We start from the raw sequence: 21,427 nt of genomic DNA on the forward strand, positions 1-21,427 counted from the left end.
CACTCACCGCAGACCCTGAACCGGACCTTTGCCTCTACATTCTCCTCCCGGCACCGTCTGAGACGGAGGACAGAGAGGCCAGGCTCACTCTTCCCGGCCTGGCTCGACCACGCATTGCCCAGCGGCGTCGGGCTGCCCCTTCAGTGGACTACTTTTCCTTCCGCGGAGGGACTACTTCTGCGGAGGCATCGGCACTGGCGGCGCGCACGACATGGCGGTGGCGGCGGCGGCGCGCCTGAAGTAGAGGGACGCTGGCCCGGTCAGGCCTCGGCACGGCCTATACACTTCGCTCGCTGGTTCGCTCCTGCTGTTCACCCCACGCCTGGCCATGGCGGAGTCCTCGCCAGCCCGACGCCCGGTGCCCCTCATCGAGTCGGGTAAGACGCGTCGCCCAAGCCCTCCCCGCGACGCCACCGTCCCGGTCCCCTTCCCACGGCGCGCCAGCTCCTGACCCGACTCGCTCTCTTCCCTCAGAGCTGTACTTCCTAATCGCCCGGTACCTGTCCGCCGGCCCGTGTCGGAGAGCCGCCCAGGTGAGTGTGGGCCTTGCGGACGGCGGCGGCTGCGGCCCCGGCCCGGCCTCGCCATCGCCTGGGGTCCGGGAGGAGGGCTCGGGGTGGACCGGGTGCGGCCGCCGCCCCTCTTAACTGCGCGTCTCGTCGGCTGCAGGTGCTGGTGCAGGAGCTGGAGCAGTATCAGGTCTGTGTATCGCGTCGCCCCCGCCCCCGGCCTTCCGTTCCCTCTCCCGGCCTCGTCCGAGGTCGCTCGCCCGCCCCGCTGCCTGCAGCCCCGGCGTCGCGGCCCCCAGCCCGCCTCCCTCCACCCGGGACCCACGCGGTGGTCACTTGGGTGCATTTCGTGTCTTTGCAGTTGCTGCCGAAGAGGTTGGATTGGGAGGGCAATGAGCACAGCAGGAGCTACGAGGAATTGGTGAGACTTTGACATTTCTTTCCCGGGGTCCCGAGCACCCGCCTCCCGCCCCCTTTTCGGGGCTCCGGCTCGTGGGGCGAAGTGACCCAGCCGCGCTCTGGGGCGGGCGGGAGGGGGGCCGGGGCGTCTCCGGGGCCGTGGGCTTCCCGCGGTAGGGTTGTTTTGCTTTGGGGGAGGCTGTGTTTGTTTTGGTAGGAAACGGCCCCGGGGGCGGCGGTGGGGGCTACCGGGCGCGGCGGTTTGCGGCGGGGTGGGCCCCAGGTGCGCTGCGCCTCCAGGTGCGCCGCTTGCGGTGAGGCCCGGGCGCGCGTGCGCGGGGGCGGGGCCTCCTGACCCGACTTGTAACTCTAGCTCTGATTGGTCACCCTCCTGGGGCCACGCCCAGGGCTCCAGACCACTTGTTCCCCAGCAATAACCTTTCGTGCCACAGAGGTGGAGAAATGTTCCTATTCGGCACTTTTTTCCTTTTACCTTATCAGCGTAGTAAAAATAAAAAAATAGTTCCGCTGTGAGAATATGCCAGGCCTTCATTAATTTTTGCTCTATACTGCACACTTGTTGAAGGCCTTAAAATACTTACTGATGAATTTTTATAGTCACTTACTTGATGTGATATAGTTTCTAACTATACAGTTTCTATTTCTGTCAATTTGTGTAGGAAGACATAGGGTTTTTTAGTTACCGGGCCATGTTAAGCATTTTGTATGAGCAGGACAACTGAATAAAGAGCTCTTGAATGAACTTTTATCACAGTTGTAATATTGGGTTGGCCAAAAAGTCCGTGATTTTTTTTTTTTTTTTGTAGTGTAAAAGACACATTTCGTCTTTTCACCAGTAACTTTATGGATTTGGATATTTTGTGTATGTGAGCTGTCTCACGTTATTGGCTTCTAGTGGGGAGAGGCCAGGCGTGCTGCTAAACATCTTCCAATGCGTAAGACAGCCTAACAGCGAAGAATTATTTGCCCAAAATGTCAGTAGGACCAAGAAGCTTTGCAAACCACTTCTGAAATGTTCAGTCAGTTACAGCACCTTCTCCATACACTGCACAATTTTCTTTTTTGCATTTCAAAATGCTGTGCTTTTACTTTTCTTAAAATAATAAAGCGTGCTATGCCGAAAGGTTGTGTATCTTCTTTCATCTTCAGTGTTAAAATGGCTGCACAAAAATTTACCACTTTTTAACATTTTTAAAAATGCATGCCATATATGACAGTTGTCACAATACAAGCACTACTACAGCCATCGTATGCAAAAAAATATAATGGACTTTTTGGCCCACCCAATACCGAAGCAGAAGTTGTAGGATTTGATTACCACTTTAAAAAAAAGATTTTTACTTTTACTTTTAGAGAGGGGAGAAGGGAGGAAGACAGAGGGAGAGGAACATCCTGTGTGAGGTTGCCTCTTGCAGGACCCCAAGAGGGGACCCAGCCCACAAGCCAAGAATATGCCCTGACTGGGAATGGAATCTGTGACTTTTTGGTTCCCAGGCCAGAGCTCAGTATACTAGTCACTTCCCCTCCTTTTTTAACTTACTGATTGAAAAGACAAAGATTTGTTGTTTCACTTATTTATGCATTCATTGGTTGATTTTTTGAAAAATTATATTTAGAGGAGAAGGGAAGGAGAAAGGGAGAGAAGCATCAGTGTGTGATTGCCTCTTGAGTGCACCCTACTGGGCGCCTGGCCTGCAACCCAGGCATGTGCCCTGATTGGCAATGGAACCGGTGACTCCTTGGTTTGCAGTTTGGCACTCAATCCACTGAGCCACACCAACCACGGTCATTGGTTGATTCTTCTATGTGCCCTGATGGGGTATTGAAGGCATGCCCTTGGTGTATTGGGAATATGCTCTAACCAACTGTGCCAACATGCCAGGGCTGATTACCATTTTTGAATCAAATGAAAAGGACAAAACGAGGGAGATTCATCATCTGTATATAAACAGTTAAGTATTAAGATTAAAAAATCAGATTAATAGGGGTTCTATTTTAATTGCCAGTTTAAATATTTGTCTTATGAAAGGTTTTTTGTTGCAAAACATTTATTTTTAAAAAGTTTTTAAAGGTTTTATTTATTTTTAGAGAGAGGGGTAGGAAGGGGGAAAAGGGAGGAGAGAAACATCTATGCGTGGTTGCTTCTCACGTGGCCCTGGCCAGCAACACAGGCATGTGCCCTGACTGGGAATCGAACCAGTGACCCTTGGTTCACAGCCCATGCTCAGTCCACTGAGCTACACCAGCCAGGGGTATTTATTTGCTTTTAGAGAAGGGAAGGAGAAAGGGAGAGAAATATCAATGTATGAGAGATAAATCTATCAGTTGCCTCTCACACGCTCAGCTGGGAACCTGGCTGGGTTCAACCCAGGCATGTGCCCTGACTGGGAATCGAACTGGCGACCTGGTTTGCAGGCGGGCACTTAGTCATCTGAGCCACACCAGGCAGGGGTTTTTGTTGCAAACTTAAAAAAAAAAATTTGAGGATATGTTATTTAAAAAATTGATTTTAGAGAGAGAGGGGAAAGGGGAGAGAGGAAAAAAACATTGATGTAAGAGAAACATCACTTGCCTACCTTCCATACATACCCTGACTGGGGATAGGACTTGCAACCAGGTATGTGGATGGAACTTGAAACTTTTTGGTGTACAGGACAATGCTCTAACAAACAGCCACCAAGCCAGGGCTATTGCAAACTTTTAAAAAAATATTTATTTTCAGATAGGGGAAGGGAGGGAGAAAGAGAAGGAGAGAAGCATCGGTGTGTGGTTGTCACTTACACATCCACGGCTTGGGACCTGGCCTGCAACCCAGGCATGTGCCCTGACTGGGAATGGAACCACCGACCCTTTGGTTCGCCAGGCGGTGCTCAGTCCACTGAGCCACACCAGCCCAGCCAGGGCTGTTGCAAATTTTTTAAAACAAATAATTTCTAGAAAGTTCGGAAAATGCATGGTGGCAGAATTTTTACTCATTGAGCTTGATGTTTTGCAAGGAAATGTTTAAAGGACTGATCTGTTGTCTTGTGAGAGAGAATAGAGTATTTGGTGAGGCAGAGAAGTGTTGACATGACAGTAAAGTCATGCTACTGAAGAGAACATTATTCATGTTTTAAAGTAAGTGCAATGTTATACCTACTGGAAATAGGCATATATTTTGGCTTTTGCTGTTAGAATTGCCAAAAATCCCACTTAGCATTTTTGCTTAAAAATTGTTCAAAATCTGTGATATACTCCTGTGATGTGGCTATGACATGTCATTGCTCATTGCCTGATTTGGTCTTTGGTGGGGTATTCTTTTCCTCCTCTCTCTCCCATATCCCAGTACTATGTAGAACAGGGTGAGCTTCTTGTCTAGAAGAGTATAATTGTTTTGTCAAGGGTATATGAGTAGCTTCCAGCTCTCCAAAGAAAGCTTACCATAAATACATTCGTTACTAATTGCTATATTTGCTTTGGGTTCTGTGAGGTACATATTTTTATTCTTATAAACTATCAAACCTTCAAACATAGAAAAATAGAATACTGAATTACCCACCAGTCTTAGTGATTCTCAAACACTGTTGTATCTATTACTTTTCTCCCCCAGGTTGTACTGTTTTGAAGCCAATTTCAGACATTCTTTTTATTTATTAACATGCTGAAGTATTTTTTTAAAGATTTTACTTGCTTATTTGTAGAGAGAGGGGAAGAGAGTGAGAAAGAGAGGGAAGGAAATACCAGTGTGTGAAACATCAATCTGTTGCCTCTTAACATGCCCCCCACCCGGAGACCTAGCTTTTTTCCCAGGCATGTGATTGGGAATTGAACTGGCAACCTTTTGGTTCACAGGCCAGTGCTTAATACACTGAGCCACACTAGCCATGGCTGAAGTATTTTACAGTAAATCTCAGACATTACATTTCATCCCTAAGTTATAGAGAGTACATCTCTAAAAAATTAAGGACAGTTTTTTGTGCTGCCATTGTACCAGTGTTATGTGTATACAATAATCCATGGTTTCTTGATACTGTGTGTGTGGGTGTAGTTGATGTCAGATTTTTCTCTTGTTTGGATGTCTTTTTATATTTACTTTGAATTGGGCTTCAAACAAGGTCTATGCATTGCACTGATTATATATGTTTTTTAAAAAGAGTGATATCAATTTGTTGTTCCAGTTGCTTTTTTAGAAGATTTTATTTATTTATTTAGACGGGGAAGGGAGGGAGAAAGAGAGGGAGAGAAATATCAGTGTGTGGTTACCTCTCATGCGCCCCTTACTGGGGACCTGGCCTGCAACCCAGGGGTGTGCCCTGACTGGGAATCGGACTGACCCTGTCCTTTGCAGGCCGGTGCTCAATCCATGGAGGGCCCTTGGTTGCCTCTTATATGGGACCTGACTAGTGATCGAACCTGCAACCTTGGCATATTGGGACAATGCTCTAACCAGTTGAGCTACCTGGCCAGGGTACTGCAGAGGTTCTAGAGGTATCATGAACCTCTTATCTTGCATACTTTTTCTTCTGTGTCATTGATTTACTGAAGAGACTGAATTAATTATCCTGTAGAATGTTACACATTCCAGTTTTGTCTGATTTCTTCCTTTCCATGTTGTCTTTTGTTTAACTTACTCCTTTTTCTGAATAGTTCTCATTCTTGGATCAGAATCATCTGGGAGCTTTATTAAATCTGGGTGCCTGGACCAGTTAAATTAGAATCTTACTGGTAGGACTGGACATCACTAATTTTAAAGCCTATCAAGATGATTCCAATATAATTGTTTATGAAGATACAGTTTATCTTCCACTTAAGACCATGCTGTTATTCCAACCTGTCCTTTAAAAAGCAAGAATATTTTTGATACTTAGGAAAATTGATACTATTTCTCAATACCTGTATTGGGCTGTAAATTCATAAAATTTAATTGGGATTTTCATGATTTATAAGTGGTGGAGAGGAAGGAACAAGACCTATAGAATTGGACATGGGAAGTGGGCAGGGCTAGGTTTGTAAAGAAGGGGTGTATTTAGTCCTGTTTGGTGGGGCTCAGTGGATTGAGCATTGGCCTGTGAACTGAAAGGGTGCAAGGTTTGATTCCTAGTCAGGGCAGTTGCTTGGGTTGAGGTCCAGGTCCCTGGTTGTGGGGCATGTGAGAGGCAGCTGATCGATTTTTCTTTACTCCTTTTTCTCCCTCCCTTCTTCTCTTATAAAAATAAGAAAAATCTTTAAAAGAAATAGTATATTTAGAAAGGGGGAAGAGATATGATATACCCAGTAATTGAGTAACAATACATTTTCGTAGGTCAGTCTCTTCCTTAACTAGAAAACAAAAATCAGAGGATCCTTATTTTGTAGTCATTACTAGGGGATATATTGTCATTTATTAGTTTGTAAAATATTTTATGAGCCTTTTATATAAAGAAGAGTTATATTTTAAGTTACTTATATTGAAATTAGCATTTGGTTTATTAGAATTATAAGAAGTAATTTTTCTTAAACCTTTAAATTCAGTTTCAAATTATATAGTAATATGTGTAGTAACAAGTATTTTTTGATCGTTTACTTTGTAATGTGAATTTAATCTTAAACATTGCTTACATCCTTCATTAAAGTCTCTCGGCATTTTCCACTATATTTACAAGTATATAATTATCAGTCATCTCAAGATGGCAAACTTAGATAAATGTAAATATCTTTTTAAGAGTTTAACTTATAAATGTAACATTTTAAATTTATTGTTATTTTTTTTACTCTCAAACATTAGGAAAGTTAGGAAACTTTTTAATGTGTCAGAAAAAATATAACTTCCACAGATTTATCAAAACTTTCTTTTCCAACTTTTGGTCAAGATGTAAGCATAGGTAGACATGCTTCCCCTCCTCATGGCAACCACAAGAAGAATCACAGCTAACCTCAAAACAAGTAACACCCAGAACTGCCAGAAAACCGAACTGATCGAACTATGTGGAACTCCGACAACCAGGGATTTAAAGAAGCTACATTCATCCAGATGGGTAGGAGAAGTGGAGAGGCAAGGAGACATGGTGTGGAACAGAGAAGTGGCAGTAGCAGGATGAGCGGTTGCATATTCATTTGTGGTGGATAGAAATCAGGAGGGATACCTTGGGAAATGGTGGACACATTGGGAGCAAGGGATCCAAGCCCCAGGACAGACCAAACAACCAGGGACATACTACTGGGAAGATAAAGCCCTATAACTTCTGGCTGTAAGAACCAGTGGGGGTTGGAGCAGTGGAAGAAACTGGTGGTTTCTCAGGAGAACCTGTATAAAGGGCCTGCACAGACTTCGAACTTCTGCAAACCCACCTGCTCTGTCATTTACCACCAGGGCAACAGCTGGAAGGGCGCCAGTCACTTATGGGAAGTAGATAAAGTAACTGAAAATGGGGCAGGTGCTGGACAAGCCTCTAGAAGCCAGGCAGCAGCATTGTCCCCTCTCTAAGCCCTCCTCTCACACAGAGCCACAAAGCAGTAAAGGGGGTTGTCCTACTCTAGGAGTTAACTAAGGCTCTGCTACATAGTACTTAACAGGTGTGCTAAGATGGAGTCAGCAGTTCTAACTGATGACGCAGAATCAAACAGGGAAGCTGTCAAATTGAGGAGACAAGTATAGCCCAAATGAAAGAATAGAACAAAACTGCAGAAAAAGAACTAATAAACAGAAAGGATCTCCAACCTATCAGATGCAGAGTTCAAAACACTGGTAATCAGGGTGCTCCCACAACTCACTCAGTACAGCAGCAGCAGAAAGGAAGAAACGAATGTTATGCTAAGTCTCATGTGGCAAACACAAGGCCCTCAGGCTGAATCCAGCCTGGCACCTTGTTTCAACCTGGAGCAGCACCGAGCTTTTGCTTAACTGTTAAGAAGCAGTACTTTATACAGTTCTATACAGAACTGTACTTTATACAGTTCTAACATTACATCCGGCCCCTTGAAGGTTACCTTGAGGCTGATGTGGCCCCCGAAGAAAATGAGTTTGACACCCCTGCACTAAGTGAAATAAAAGTCTATAGGAACCGACAATAAAGGGAAGGAAGCTGGGATTCAAATGAATGATTTGGAACATAAAGAAGAAATAAACATTCAATCAAAACAAAAATTTAAAAAAACTAGGATAGTGTAAGACGATGACTCTGGACATCTCAAAATGTGCCAACAGTTGAATCATAGGGATGCCAGAAGGAGAAGAGGAAGAGCAAGAAATTGAGAAAAATAATGAAAGAAAATTTACCTAATTTGGTGAAGAAAATAGATATACAAGTCAGGAAGCACAGAGTCCCAAACAAATTGGATCCAAAGAGGACCATATCAAGACACATCATTTTAAAAAAATATTTTATTTATTTTTAGAGAGGGGAAGGGAGGCAGAGAAAGATTGATGAGTGAGAGATGCATTGATTGGTTGCCTCTTGCATCTGGGGATGCCAGATTTTGAGTCTCAGGTTAACCTTTTTTATAGCAACTCTACTTACTAATTTAAAATAAAAACTGTATTTTCTACCTGCATTGGAACTAATCTCATTACTATTTTATTTTTATTGTGGAATTCTGAAGGCCCTTCAGCCTGAGTGCAGCTAATCTCTTTCCATTCTGTATAGATTCTGCATTTTTTTTGTTCACCATAGAGATATATCATTCTGTAGACATTTCATTGATAACTTGGGAACACATGATGGTGGCAGTATGATGACAAGTCACAGTCTACAGTATAGCGCTGTGGACGTTAGAATCTTAAGTTCTGGTGCCAAGTAGCTGGGCTGTACACCTGACATTGTCACATTGCTGTGTTTACTAGGTATTCCAATCTTAGACAAATTATTTAATCTATCTTTAGCTTGGTTTGTATAACAGGGGTAATAATAATTGTATCAAATTCTAATAATTATGTGGTGTTAGAGGGGTACCAGATTTACTGAGATGATCACTTAGTTAAATGATGTCTAATCACTAAGATGTACATCTGAAAATAATGTGTTTTGACTGCAACTGAAAAATAAACACTTAAATTTATAAAATGTATCAAAGGGTTGTTTTGAACATTGGGAAAAAATGGCTTTAGAGTGCCTGGCACATGGTAATAGTAGTATTTATTAGTAACAATGCTGATAGAATGATAAATTATAATTGTGTTAACTTTTTCACTTAATTTATATAATGAGGTATAATGCTTGAATTAGTGATACCTGGTATACACACTCATTAATGGATGACCAATCAAAATGTGTGTTAGGGAACTAATGGCGGTCTCTATGGCTCAGTCCTGAGTAATGGTAGTGGTATTACTTTTTGTGAGTCAGGTTTTTTTTTTTAAGATTTTATTTTTATTTCATTTTTAGAAACAGGGGAAGGGAGGGAAAAAGAGGGAGAAAAATGTTAATGTGTGGTTGCCTCTCGTGCTCCGCATTGAGGACCTGGCCCACAACCCAGGCATGCCTTGGCATATCAGAATTATGCTCTAACCAACTGAGCTACTTGGCCAGGGCACCTGTGCTACTTCAAAAGCGAATAGTTACTAATTGTTTTGTTTTTATAGGTTCACCTGCACATAACAGCTTTTTGTATCTAAGGAACAAAAAGGTTCTTTTTCTTTTCTACACATTTTTTAAATCCTTGAAGATTTTTGTCATTTTGTTCTATTGATTTTTATTTTTACTTGTTTAAGATTTTGTTTATTTATTTTTAGAGAGAGGGGAAGGGAGGAAAAAGAGGGAGAGGAACATCAGTGTATAGTTCTCGCTTGCATGCTCCTTACTGGGGACTTGGCCCACAATCTAGGCTTATGCCTTGACTGGGAATCAAACTGGTGACCCTTCGGTTCGCAGCCCTCGCTCAGTCCTCTCAGCTATATCAGCTACGGCTATTCTGTTGGTTTTTGAGAAATACTTTCTCCAGCTATGGTTGTAGAGTTGTCTTTGTTTTTTCCCCTCATTTCAGTTTTTTATTTTGGAGCTATGTTACCAGGTACATACAAATTCAGAATTGTTACCTTCCTATTGAATTGCCCCCCCCTCCGCCCCACCCATGGGGGCATCCTTATTGATTTTAGAGGGGGGAGGGGTGGAGAGAGGGAGAGCTGACTGGTTGTCTCTCTCACACCTGTGACACCAGGTATGTGCCCTGGCTGGAAGTTGAACTCGCAGTCTTTCATTTTATGGGACACCCATCCAAGCTGGTGGCCCGTAAAGGTGGCCAGGGCTGCCACCTTTTTTTTAATAGACTTAATTTTTTTAGAGCACTTTTACATTTATGGCAATTTTGAGTGAAAGATACAGATAATTTGCCATATAAATGGTAAATACTAGTTCCATAAATGCATAGTTTTTCTCATAATCCATATTCCCCACCGGAGTGGTCTATTTATTATGGTTGATGAATCTATTTTGACACATAATCACCCACAGTCCATAGTTTACATTAGTGTTTTATTATATTTATATTAGGCCTCACATTACTATAGCTACCCCAGCTTTCTTTTGGTTAGGGTTAGTAAAATCATAGTATGTCTTTTTCTGTCCTTTTACATTTAACCTGTGTTCTCATCAAAGCATGTCTCCTGTAAAGAACATGTAGTTTTATGTAGTTTTTTGTTGGAGTGTCTCAGCCATTTGCATGTAATATAATTAAACAATTGTGTTAAGTCTGCCAGGTATCTGTTTTATATATGTCCCATATCTTCTTTTTTTTTTTTTTTAAGATTTTATTTATTTATCTTTAGAGGGGAAGGGAAGGAGAAAGGGAGAGAAACATCAATGTATGGTTGCCTCTAGTGTGTCCCCTGCTGGGAACTGGCCTGCAGGGAACCAGCCTGCAACCCAGGCATGTGCCCTGACTGGGAATCGAACCGCGATCGTGTGGTTCGCAGGCCCGTGCTCAATCCACTGAGCTACGCCAGCCAGGGCTCCGTATCTTCTTTATTCTTCCTCTCCCACTTTATTTTGTGTTAAGCAAATATTGTCTTATTTATTCCTTTTTAGTTTATATCCTTTTATTTAACAGTTACCTTTGCAGTTATAATATTACCATTTACTTTAGGCATTCTACTACTTAAATGAAGTTAAGTATATTAGTCACACCTCTATCCTTTGGGCTATTACCATATTTTACTTTAACCTGTGTTAAAATTTTTTTAGATGTTACTGCTATTGTTTTAAAATCAGTATTCATTTGCTTACCCATCTGTGTACCTTTTCTGTTATTTTAAATTCCTTTTTTTCCCACGCGTCTTGTCTGATTATTTTTCTTTACTCTGAACAGCTTGTTTTGGTATTATAATGGTTGTCACAGTTTTTCTGTTTTTGATTTGAAAATGTTTTGTCTTTATTTTTTAATTTTAGTTAATTTTTTTGTCTATTTTTAAAAGCTACTTTTGTCGACTGTGAAATTCTAGTTGATTTGCTGTATTTTTTCTTTTAGCACATTATGGAAAAGCCAGTAGTCTTACTGTCATTCCTTTGAAGATGTTTTTTCCTCAGCTGCTTTTTAAGATTTTCATTTTGTCTTGGATTTTCAGCAGCTTTATTATGATGAACTGTAGTCATTATCTATGGCTGCCTAACAAATTACCCCCGAAACACAGTGGCTCTAAACACAGATTTATTGTCTTACGTTTTTTGTGAGTTCAGAGTCCCAGCACAACTGAGTTAAGTCTCCTTTTGTAGCCTCTCTCAAGACTGTAGTCACAGAGTTTGCCAGAGCTGGATTTTCAACTGAAAACTTAAATGGGAAAGGCTTTCTTAACAAGCTCCTGTAGTTTTTGGTTGGATTTAGTTCCTGGAGGGGGTTGTTGGACTGAGAGCCTCAGTTCCTTGCTGGCTGTTGGCTGCCTGGGTTCCTTGCTACATTGGTCTCTCAGCATGACAGTTGCGTCATCAACAGATGAAAGCTGATGATAGGTCTGTAATAGTCTGCTAGCAAGACAGAAGTCAGTGTTTTGTAATCTAATCATGGAAGTGGTATCACCTCAGTGTACCATTGTATTTTGTTGGTTAGAAGTAAATTACTCACTGGGAGGAGGGGGTTTCTCAGTACTGTACTAGGAGGTGGAGATCATTGGAGGCATGTCAGAAGCTGCCTATGTAGATTTCTTTGTAGCTACTTTGCTTGCAGTTCTCTGAGCTTCTTAAATCTGCAGGAAATCAGATAGTTTAGTGCATCAAGTCCCAATTGGAAAGGATAGAAGACTGGTGCAAAGTAATTCTTTTGAAGAAATAGTGGCTGAGCAGTTTTCAGCACCTACGCCATCCCTGAATCCACTTCTAGTGATAACTCTCTTGACCATGGGTCACATAATTTGCTTGGTTATGTATCTCATCGTTTTTTGAAGCATGCTGGGCCTTTTTGTGTTAAATAGACTAGAGGCCAAAGTAGTATACATAATTAGTCCCAGTAAAGGACGTTCTCTCTTTGACTCTTAAGCTATTGAAGGGTGTGCGGTTGAGTCAGTCTAATTTGTCTCTGAATGTCTCTGGGCTTTTTGCAGCTTTAGTGGCATTCATCACTGGCTTCCCTTTCAATATAGTTTGGGATTTGGGCACTGGGGAGATTCCTGAGATAGCTTTCTTTACTTTATAGCCAAGTTGCCAGCTTTCTAAACTTTGTAAGGTCTTGCTGTAGTTTATTTGCCGCTGGTAACTTTTTGCGTTGTGGAAGGATACTCTTTGGTCTTCAGTCCTGCCCTTGGCTTTCCACCCTGTTGTCTTAGCCTTAGCCTTAGCCTTAGGAGGCCTCTGCAGTGCACTTGTGGAGCGGCTCTCCCGTAGCTACTCTGCTTCTGGTTCTTGGCCCTGTGCAGTTAGTTGGTGAAGGCCTGTGAGAAAGAATTGGGGTGGGTGCATACTCACGGAGACTCCTCAGCATTCTATAGTCATGTCAGCCCACAGGTAGCTGTCAACTTTTTAGGTGTATCTTGTACTAATAAGCATATAATCTTACCTATAGTGGTTTTTGTGTAAGACTTTGGAGTCTTAGTACTTTGTCTGGAATGCTCTCCCTCCCAGGAGCATGCCTGAGCCTTTCCCATTCACCTCTTCTTCCCCTGGAGGTGTGTGCATCTCCTAAACTGTAAGGGATGTTAGAGACTTGAAGCAAGGGGAACAATGGGCAGCTGTAGATCTTAGCAGGCCTAGTCCCTGAACCTGTCTCTAAGGCCCCTGGGTTTCTCTTTTTTTTCCTGTAACTTTTCAGTGAGCCAGTAGCAGCCCCACTTTGGCTCACTTTGTCACTGTGACTTTTATTTCTCAGTGAGCCAAAGCAGGCCCGCCTAGTCTCTCTTCTGTTGCTGCTTCTGTCTCAAGCTCTTCCTTGTTTCACTGTCCCCAGCTTTAATGTACTCTCAAAAGGAAAAAAAAAAAAAAAGGAAAGTACCTTGTCCAAGATTTCATAACTAATTGGATGTAGGGCTAGAACTGTTAACCACATGTTTTGTGGGTCAGGAGAGTCTCCTCCCCCCTTTTTTCTAGTATCTGTTATGTTATCATTAGTATATTTGAAGGTGGCTTCAAATTGAAAGACTTTTGCTTGAAGAAGACCTGTGGTAGAACCTCAGCTTAAATTTTTACTGGCCCTGGCTGGATGGCTTAGTTGGGTGGAGCGTTGTCTGTACACCAAAAGGTTGCGAGTTTAGCCCTGACTGGTATGGTGCAGGGGATCGAGTGCTGGCCTGGGAACCGAAAGGTCGCTAGTTAGATTCCCTGTCAGGGCACATGCCTGGGTTATGGGTCGAGTTCCCAGTTGGGGGGCAAGTGAGAGGCAACCACACATTGATTTCTATCTCTCTTCCCCTCTTTCTTAGAAAAAATTTTTAAAAAATTTAAAAAAAGGTTGTGAGCTCCCTGATCCTTGGTCAGGGAACTCATGGGAGGCAGTCTGTGTTTCCATCCCACATTGATGTTTATCTCTCTCTATTCCCCCTTCTCTCCCTTTTTTCTCTCTTAAGATCAATAAACATATCCTTGGGTGAAGATTAAAAAAGTCACTTTATTTGCCTATATTTACATGTAAATGTTTGATGATGTCGATAGGGGCTTTTCTATGAGGTGTAACTAAAAGTGGTATGTCAGTGTGGAAGTTCACAGGGTGGCTGGGCCTGCCGAGTCAGGAGACCTGGCTTTTCTCCCTCAGATTCTGCCCCCATCCTGTGCTTCCCTGAACCATGGTCCTGTCACTGGGAGGGGGTCACCTGGTACTGGTAGGCCCAGTCTCCAGTTGGGGGTGTCTGAACTGCCAGGCAGCAGTCTGATGTTTTACTAGCAGCTGGGAGCTACCCAATTGTTTGCACAGGGAGACCCTACCAATAAAACTTGAATTATGTGTTGATATTCTTAAGGCACTTTCCAAGGTGACACTCAGACTGTGAGATGTCCTTAGGATGTGTGGTGGGGTGTATGTCACCCGTTGCCCCCATGCACAATCTAGCAGTGGACCAGTGGTTGGTAGGGAGGCCTCAGTGTCTCTAAGTGCAGACTTGGTGCTGCCACTCACTGGACAGAAGCTTAGTGCAGTATGTAGGGTCATGGAAGTTAGGAATGTCAACCCTGGTCCCTTACTGGTACCAGTTCAACACCAAGAGGAATCCCTCAATTTGGGGATGTGCCGAGGAAGGAAACTATTCAGTGCAAACAGCTCTATTATGAAATATCATGAAGTCAGCTCCAAGGTGGGTCAAACAGTGTTAGCCAGGTTGGTGGAGTGTCAGATGTGGCACCAGCCTGCTGGCTCCATGGCTCCATTTGGGGAGGGATCAGATAAGGGACAATGGCCTTTGCTTGCCTCGATGTCAGACACTTAGCTTCCCCAGTATGCCAGTGGTGCCCTTCAAGCTGCCACCCTGGTGTTGGAGCTAAGAGGGAGTGAGTGTGAATGAGTCCATGTGTGGATTTTTAAAGAGGAACTAATTTGGACTCTAGCAGTTTCTTCCACCAACTCAATCCTTACTGGTTTTTGCAGCCAGAAGTTGTGAGGACTTATCATCCTGGCACTGGAATCCTGGGCTTGGGGTCCTGGTGTGGGGCTGGGACTCCTTACTCCCGAGATATCCCTCAAATTTTTATCTACCACACGTGGATGAGAGACCAGCTGGTTCTGCATCTGCGCGCATTGATGGGTGCAGCCTCGATGGATGTGGTTTCTTTAATTCCGTAGTTGTCAGAATTCCATTCAGCTTGATTTTTTGATGTTTCTGAGTGATGGTTCTATATTTTAGTTGTAATTTTGATGTGGTTGTGGGAAGAGGTGAACCATACCTGCCTATGCTGCCATCTTGACCAGAAGCTCTGATTAATGTTTCTGAACTAAAATAAGTAAATGCTTTTAAGTGAAGGATCTTAACACTAACATTAGGACTTTTCCTTGCCTAGGACCTTTTGTATAAACTGAGTGAAGCTCTTTCTCCTCTCACTTCTGTAGGAATATTTATCCTGCCATTGACTACTAAACTTTCACATCTTTATAAAGCATAGAATATGAAGCATAGAAAAGAGGCCAAAAACACCCATCTCATCAGAAGCTGAGGGGAATTATTACTATTTTATAAATTGATCTTAGAGGAAGGGGGTGGGGGGTAGAAAGAGAGAGAAACATTGATCTGCTTCACCCTTATGCATTTATTGGTTGACTCTTGTATGTACTCTGACCAGGGATTGAAGCCAAACTTGGCTCATTGGGACGATGCTCTAACCAGCTGAGCTATCTGGCCAGGACTGGGGGGAATTATTTAAGCAAAGTAGACACAACATTTTTATTTTGTGTAAAATACAGTGCTCTGTCACTTTTCATTGTTGTTTTTTTTGACAGTTAATTTTATTTATTGATTTTTGAGAGAGAAAGAGGAGGGGTGGGGAGAGAGAGAAAAAAAAAAACCCATCCATTGGTTGTTCCACTTATTTATGCATTCAGTGGTTGATTCTTGTATGTGCCCTGACCTGGGATTGAACCCGAAACCTTGGTGTAGAAGGGTGATGCTCTGAGTAAGCTACCTGGACAGGGCTGTACTGTCTTTTTTCTAAATCCTCATCTAAGGATATGTGTATTAATTTTAGAGAGGAACAGGGACAGGTACAGGGTGGCAGTGGGGGGCAGAGAGAGATTGATTGATTGATTGATTGATTGATTAGTTGCCTCCCGTATATGCCAGGACCTAGGTATGTGCCCTGACCTGGAATAGATCCTGCAACCTTTTGGTGCGTGGGTCGATGCTCCAACTAACTGAGCCACCTTGTCAGGGCTTTACTGTACTTTTTATTGTAGAGGAATTGTGATATGACATTATAGTTTACTTGTTTTGTCACCATTGTGAGGGTCGTAGATGTAGTTTAAAATAATTTTAGAGGAAGTTAAAGGTCAGATAGGCACATACGAAATAAATTATTTATTTTAGATCCTGGTTAAATTAAAGCATTCCAAACTTTACAGAAAAAGTTACTTTTTCCCATAACTTTACAATCAGTCAGGCTATCTAGACCCAACTACCTCTTTCTATAACTCCTGGACTTTAAAAAAATTTTTTAAATTTAATTATTGTTCAAGTATAGTTTTGTGTCTTTTATTCCCGTCCCAGCCCACCCCCCCATAACTCCTGGACTTTAAGAGGCTGGTGCTCACAGCAGTATTTGGTGGTAGTGATGGTATTTAAGTGATCCTAGGATTGTGGCTGATAAAGTTTGTGAGACTGCGTATGGCAGGGGTGTCAAACTCATTTTCACCGGGGGCCACATCAGCCTCGCAGTGAGTGGTCCTCAAAGTGCTGAATGTAATTTCAACTCCTTAACAGTTAAGGAGTAGTTACATTTATACAGTCCCCAAATTATTTCAGCCCTTCGAAGGCAACTGTGAGGCCGATGTGGCCCCCAGTGAAAATGAGTTTTCACCCCTGGCATATGGCTACAAAAAAAACAAGATGGTAGAGAAACTGGCTGTTTGACTGTTGCAGGGACTTAGTTCTGCCCTGACACCTGGGACCTTGTATAACTGTGGCTTACTCATTGGAGTTGGCTAATAGAGACCATTCTCACATTCTTGTCTAGTACTAGAAAATATTGAAGGAAGATTTGGTCAGTATACTATTAATTTTAATAATCCAGAACTATCATTATCTATTATTTTTGTTGCTTTTTTGGGACTAGAACCAAAAATTATTTTCCAGATGCACTTTGTTTTGTACAAAAATAGGATAATTCTTCCTCTCTCTGCCCCCATCTTTGATGGTTTTCTAGAATCCTTAGAAATTTGCAAGGAATCTATAATTCTCTTTAGGGAAATTACAGCTGCTGTATGGGATTAATGTATCTGGATGTTGCCCAAACTATATTGAAGTCTCTTATTTTAATAATTAGTTTTGTGGCATCAAGGCAGTAGTATATATAACGTGTGTTTGTAAAGTTCTTCTGGATCATTTAAGAGAGAAAGTGAGATCATGTCTAACACTAGGAAGCAACTTGTTTAAAATGTTCTGTCCATACTTCTTCTATCTAGGGAAATTCTTTTTATCCATACCTTTTATATCTGACCTTCAAAAACAAACCTCCATTGTCAGGTAGGCTTGATTGTGTAATTGGAAAACTTACAGTCAGTTGTGTAAGTCCTCTAACTATCTGAATAATGGAAATCTCAAAGCACGCTATTAGGTTAGAGATAAGTGATTTTCCCCCTTATAGAAGTCATGTTGCCATTGCCCAATGTCATTTTATCTTAAATGTTTAAATATTGTTTAGGCCAATCAGCACTGTTTTTAGATTTGCATTACTGACAAGTTATTAGATCTATAATTTCCTTGGTTTCTGTTGGAATTACCTTCTAGTTCCTCCTACCTTTCTTTCTCATCCTGTGATGATGTAATCATCTACAATAGTTTTTGGACACTTTGAATCAAAGTGCTAATTAGTAATAAACACTTTTTGAGGTCTCTGAGCTTTGATATGTCTTTTGAGTTATGCCTTGGAATATCTCTCAAGGTAGGAAATGTAAGGTTGAAAAGTTGAAAATATTTTATTTTCTGCACCAGGGCTTATGAACAGACTTGATACTGAGTCCAGGTTTATTTGATATTTAAATTTATAATTAAAAACCAAAAGTAAGATTTAGAACTATGTTTACATTTTCTTTGGAGCAGTATTTCTCTGAGAGTTTGAAAATGGGGCATTGTTGGTGTCAGAGGAGCATGGGAGTTCTGTCGGCATGGGTGGAAGGGAGCCAGGGATACCGTGTGTCTTGAATGTGGGGACAGTCCTGTACACTGATGTTTTGTTCTCAGTAGTTGTTAATGTCACAACTGAGAAAACCTGAAGATACGCCAGATACATTCATATCGGATAACATCAGCCATACTCATGAGTTAAACTTATACATTATTTCTTTTTGTTTTTTTTTGAGGTATAATTGACATGCAATGTACTGCACATATTTCTCTGGCCAGTAGCTCAGTTGATTAGAGTGTTGTCCCAATACACTAAGGTTGTGGGTTCAAGCCTCAGTTAGGGCACATACCAGAAGCAACCAATGAATACATAAATAAGTGGAACAACAAATCAATGTTTATCTCCTTCTCCCCCTTCCTCTCTAAAATTCAGTAAGTAAAAATTATTTTAAAAACCTCACATATTTACAGAGTGTTCAAGTTGATAAATTTGGGCGTGTTACATTTGTGAACCTATCACCACAGTGAAGATGGTAAACATACTGTCACATTCAAAAGTTTTCTCCTCCCCTTTGGAATTCCTCCTGCTTCTCCCCCTTCCCCAGCAATCTCTGATCTTCTTGCTGTAACTATATATTAATTTGCATTTTGGAGACTTGAACATTAATGAAATCATGTAGTATATACTCTTTATTTTTATTTTTTAAAATATTGCTGTTCAAGTACAGTTGTCTCCATTTTCCTCCCCCCCCCCACCCCAGCCATCTCCACTGCCCACCTTGATCCTGCCTTTGGTCTTGTCCATGTGTCCTTCATACATGTTCCTGACTCTTTTTAAAAAATGTTTTTAAAATTTATTTTTAGAGAGAAGGGCAAGGGAGGGAGAATGGGAGAGAGACAGCAATGTGTGTGAGATACGTTGATTGGTTGCCTTTCACATGCCTGTAACTGGAGACCTGGCCTGCAACCCAGGCATGTTCCCTGACTGGGAATTGAACACATGACCTTTCAGTTCCCAGGCCGGTGCTCAGTCCACTGAGCCATACCAGCCAGGGCAGTGTGTACTCTTCTTATGCCTTCATTGAGTATAATTATTTTGAGATTCATCCATGTCCTTTATGATTATTAATAATTCATTAAAAATTTCTGAATAGTATTCTATTGTACAATACAATAACATATGTATTCATATTCACTTGTTAATGGACATTTTGAATTGTGTCTACTGTTCAGCTTTTAAAAAGAAAGGTGTTTATAAACTTTTGTACAGATGTATGCTTTCATTTTTTTGGGTAAACACCTAGGATTAGAATAGCTGGGTAATATGATAGGTGTATGTGCCCAACTGTTTTCCAAGGTGGTTGTACTATTTATGCCTACAAGCAGTTTCTCTACACTTGCCCATCTTTATACAGCTCAGTCTGTATATATTTGGTCAATCTTTTTAATTTTATATCTATATCTATATATCTATATATATGGTCTGTATTCTTGCCCATTTTTATATAGGTCAATCTATATATATTTGGTCAATCTGTTCAATTTTACATATATTTTATTTATATATATGGTCAATCTTTTTAATTTTAGCCATTTTAGGTAGTGCTATCTCATGTTTTTAACTTTTGTTTCATCAGTTACTGGTGATGTTGAGAATCTTTTTATGTGTTTAGTTGTCATCTGTCTATCTTCGGTGAAGTGTCCAAATTTTTTGCCCATTTTTAAAAAATGAGTTTTTAAAAAATTAATTGAATTTTTAAAGTGCTTATCAGGTGCTTTGCAAATATTTCAGTCTTTGGTTTGTCTTTTTTTTTTTAAACAATGCCTTTTGAAAAAAACAAAAGTAGTTTTTATAGAGTCCAGTTTATTAATTTTTTTGTGAATTGTGCTTTTGGTGTTGTATTAGAAATATTTGCCTAATCTGAGGTCATAAAGATTTTCTCCAGTTTTTTCTTTTATTATATATTTCATGGTTTTAGATTATACATTTAAATCAGTTACCTGTCTGGAGATAATTTTTGTTTATGGAGTGATATATGGATCAAAGTAATGTTTCTGGCAAATGGATATCCATTTATTTCAGTACCACTTGTTGAAAAGATTATCTTTTCTCCTTTGAATCTTTGTCAAAAAAAGTAGTTGTCCTTATATAACAAGTCATGAAATCAGGTATTGTTAGCTCTCAACTTTGTTTTTCTAAAAGCTGCTTTGGCTTTTCTAGGCTATTATATTTGTATATTAATTTTACATTGAAATGACAAGTTTCTACAAAAACATGCTGGGATTTGGGGATGGCTTTGAATCTATACATTAATTTACCATCTATTTAAATCTTCTTTAATTCTTCTCAGCAGTGTTTTATAGATTTCATTGTACATGTTTTTCATGTTTTGTCAGACTTATCCCTAATTATTTAATATTTTCAATACTATTATAAAAGATTGTTTTTAAAACTTGCTTTCCAATCAGGTCTTATCTAATAAACATGTGGCTCCTGATCATCTGTTGCAAATCTGCCAGCGCATCGGTCCCATGTTGGATAAAGAAATTCCACCCAGTATTTCAAGAGTCACTTCTTTACTTGGTGCAGGAAGGCAGTCTTTGCTACGTACAGCAAAAGGTACCTTAATTTGAAGAAGTGTTCTGCTTTGTATTAGTAGCTTAATAATTATTATAATTGTGAAGTAATGTGAGCACTGTGGAAGAAAGGTGATATGTAACTATACACCGTACTGTGGACTATAAAATTCTCTGCATTTAGTATAGACATTGAATTTTATTACATTAGTGTTTAATGGGTCCTTCTGCATTTAAAAAAATGATGGAGGTATAGATGTTAAGCTAAAAAGTTTGACTATATTCTGAGATGTGTTTGAGGTTTTATCAATGTGAGTTCTTAATTTTCTACTTTGTAGCTCACTTATAACTTCATTGAATGTAATTGTATGTGTCTAATAAACTCTTTAAATGCTAGAACTATTTCATTTAATATTTAGATCTTTGAAAGCCCTTTGTTAAAAAGGGGAAGTGATTTTCTAAGTTTGGTAGCAGTTTGAAAACAAGCACCCAAAATGTATAATTGCATGGTTCTCTTTTCACCAACTTAATTTTTTTGCTAAGTTATGTGGTAGCAACTGTTGGAATTACTGTTCTTTTTCTGTTAGCTTGGTATAAATCACTTAGACTAAGTATATGTATGTGATATGATCTATGTATACAACATGGCTTAACTGCTAATGGGCAAGAATGTTGGCTCTTCTGATCCTGAGCATACGTCAAGTTCATCCCCCGTGACTATTTTTAAGATCTGTTGCTGATATGATACTGCCTCTTAGATGTACCACCAGTATAAAGTTTGACTGAGAAA

At 40.9% G+C, this 21,427-nt stretch overlaps 1 protein-coding gene across 2 annotated transcripts in view; it reads left to right on the forward strand.

Moving 5' to 3' along the window:
• Positions 1-21,427, forward strand: part of BRWD1 (bromodomain and WD repeat domain containing 1) — a 109,934-nt gene continuing 88,507 nt past the window's right edge. The window contains exons 1-5 of one of the 2 annotated variants that reach the window (XM_053657768.1): positions 1-377; positions 475-533; positions 670-699; positions 871-930; positions 20,530-20,680. In XM_053657768.1, the coding sequence (XP_053513743.1) occupies positions 329-377; positions 475-533; positions 670-699; positions 871-930; positions 20,530-20,680 (349 nt within the window). In that variant the 5' untranslated portion in view covers positions 1-328. The remainder of the gene's footprint in view (positions 378-474; positions 534-669; positions 700-870; positions 931-20,529; positions 20,681-21,427) is intronic. The other variant, XM_053657767.1, reaches the window with a different exon arrangement.

The sequence above is a fragment of the Artibeus jamaicensis genome, unplaced genomic scaffold (genome assembly GCF_021234435.1).
Source record: "Artibeus jamaicensis isolate MK-2021 breed Jamaican fruit bat unplaced genomic scaffold, CSHL_Jam_final scaffold_474, whole genome shotgun sequence".
Lineage (NCBI taxonomy): Eukaryota > Metazoa > Chordata > Mammalia > Chiroptera > Phyllostomidae > Artibeus > Artibeus jamaicensis.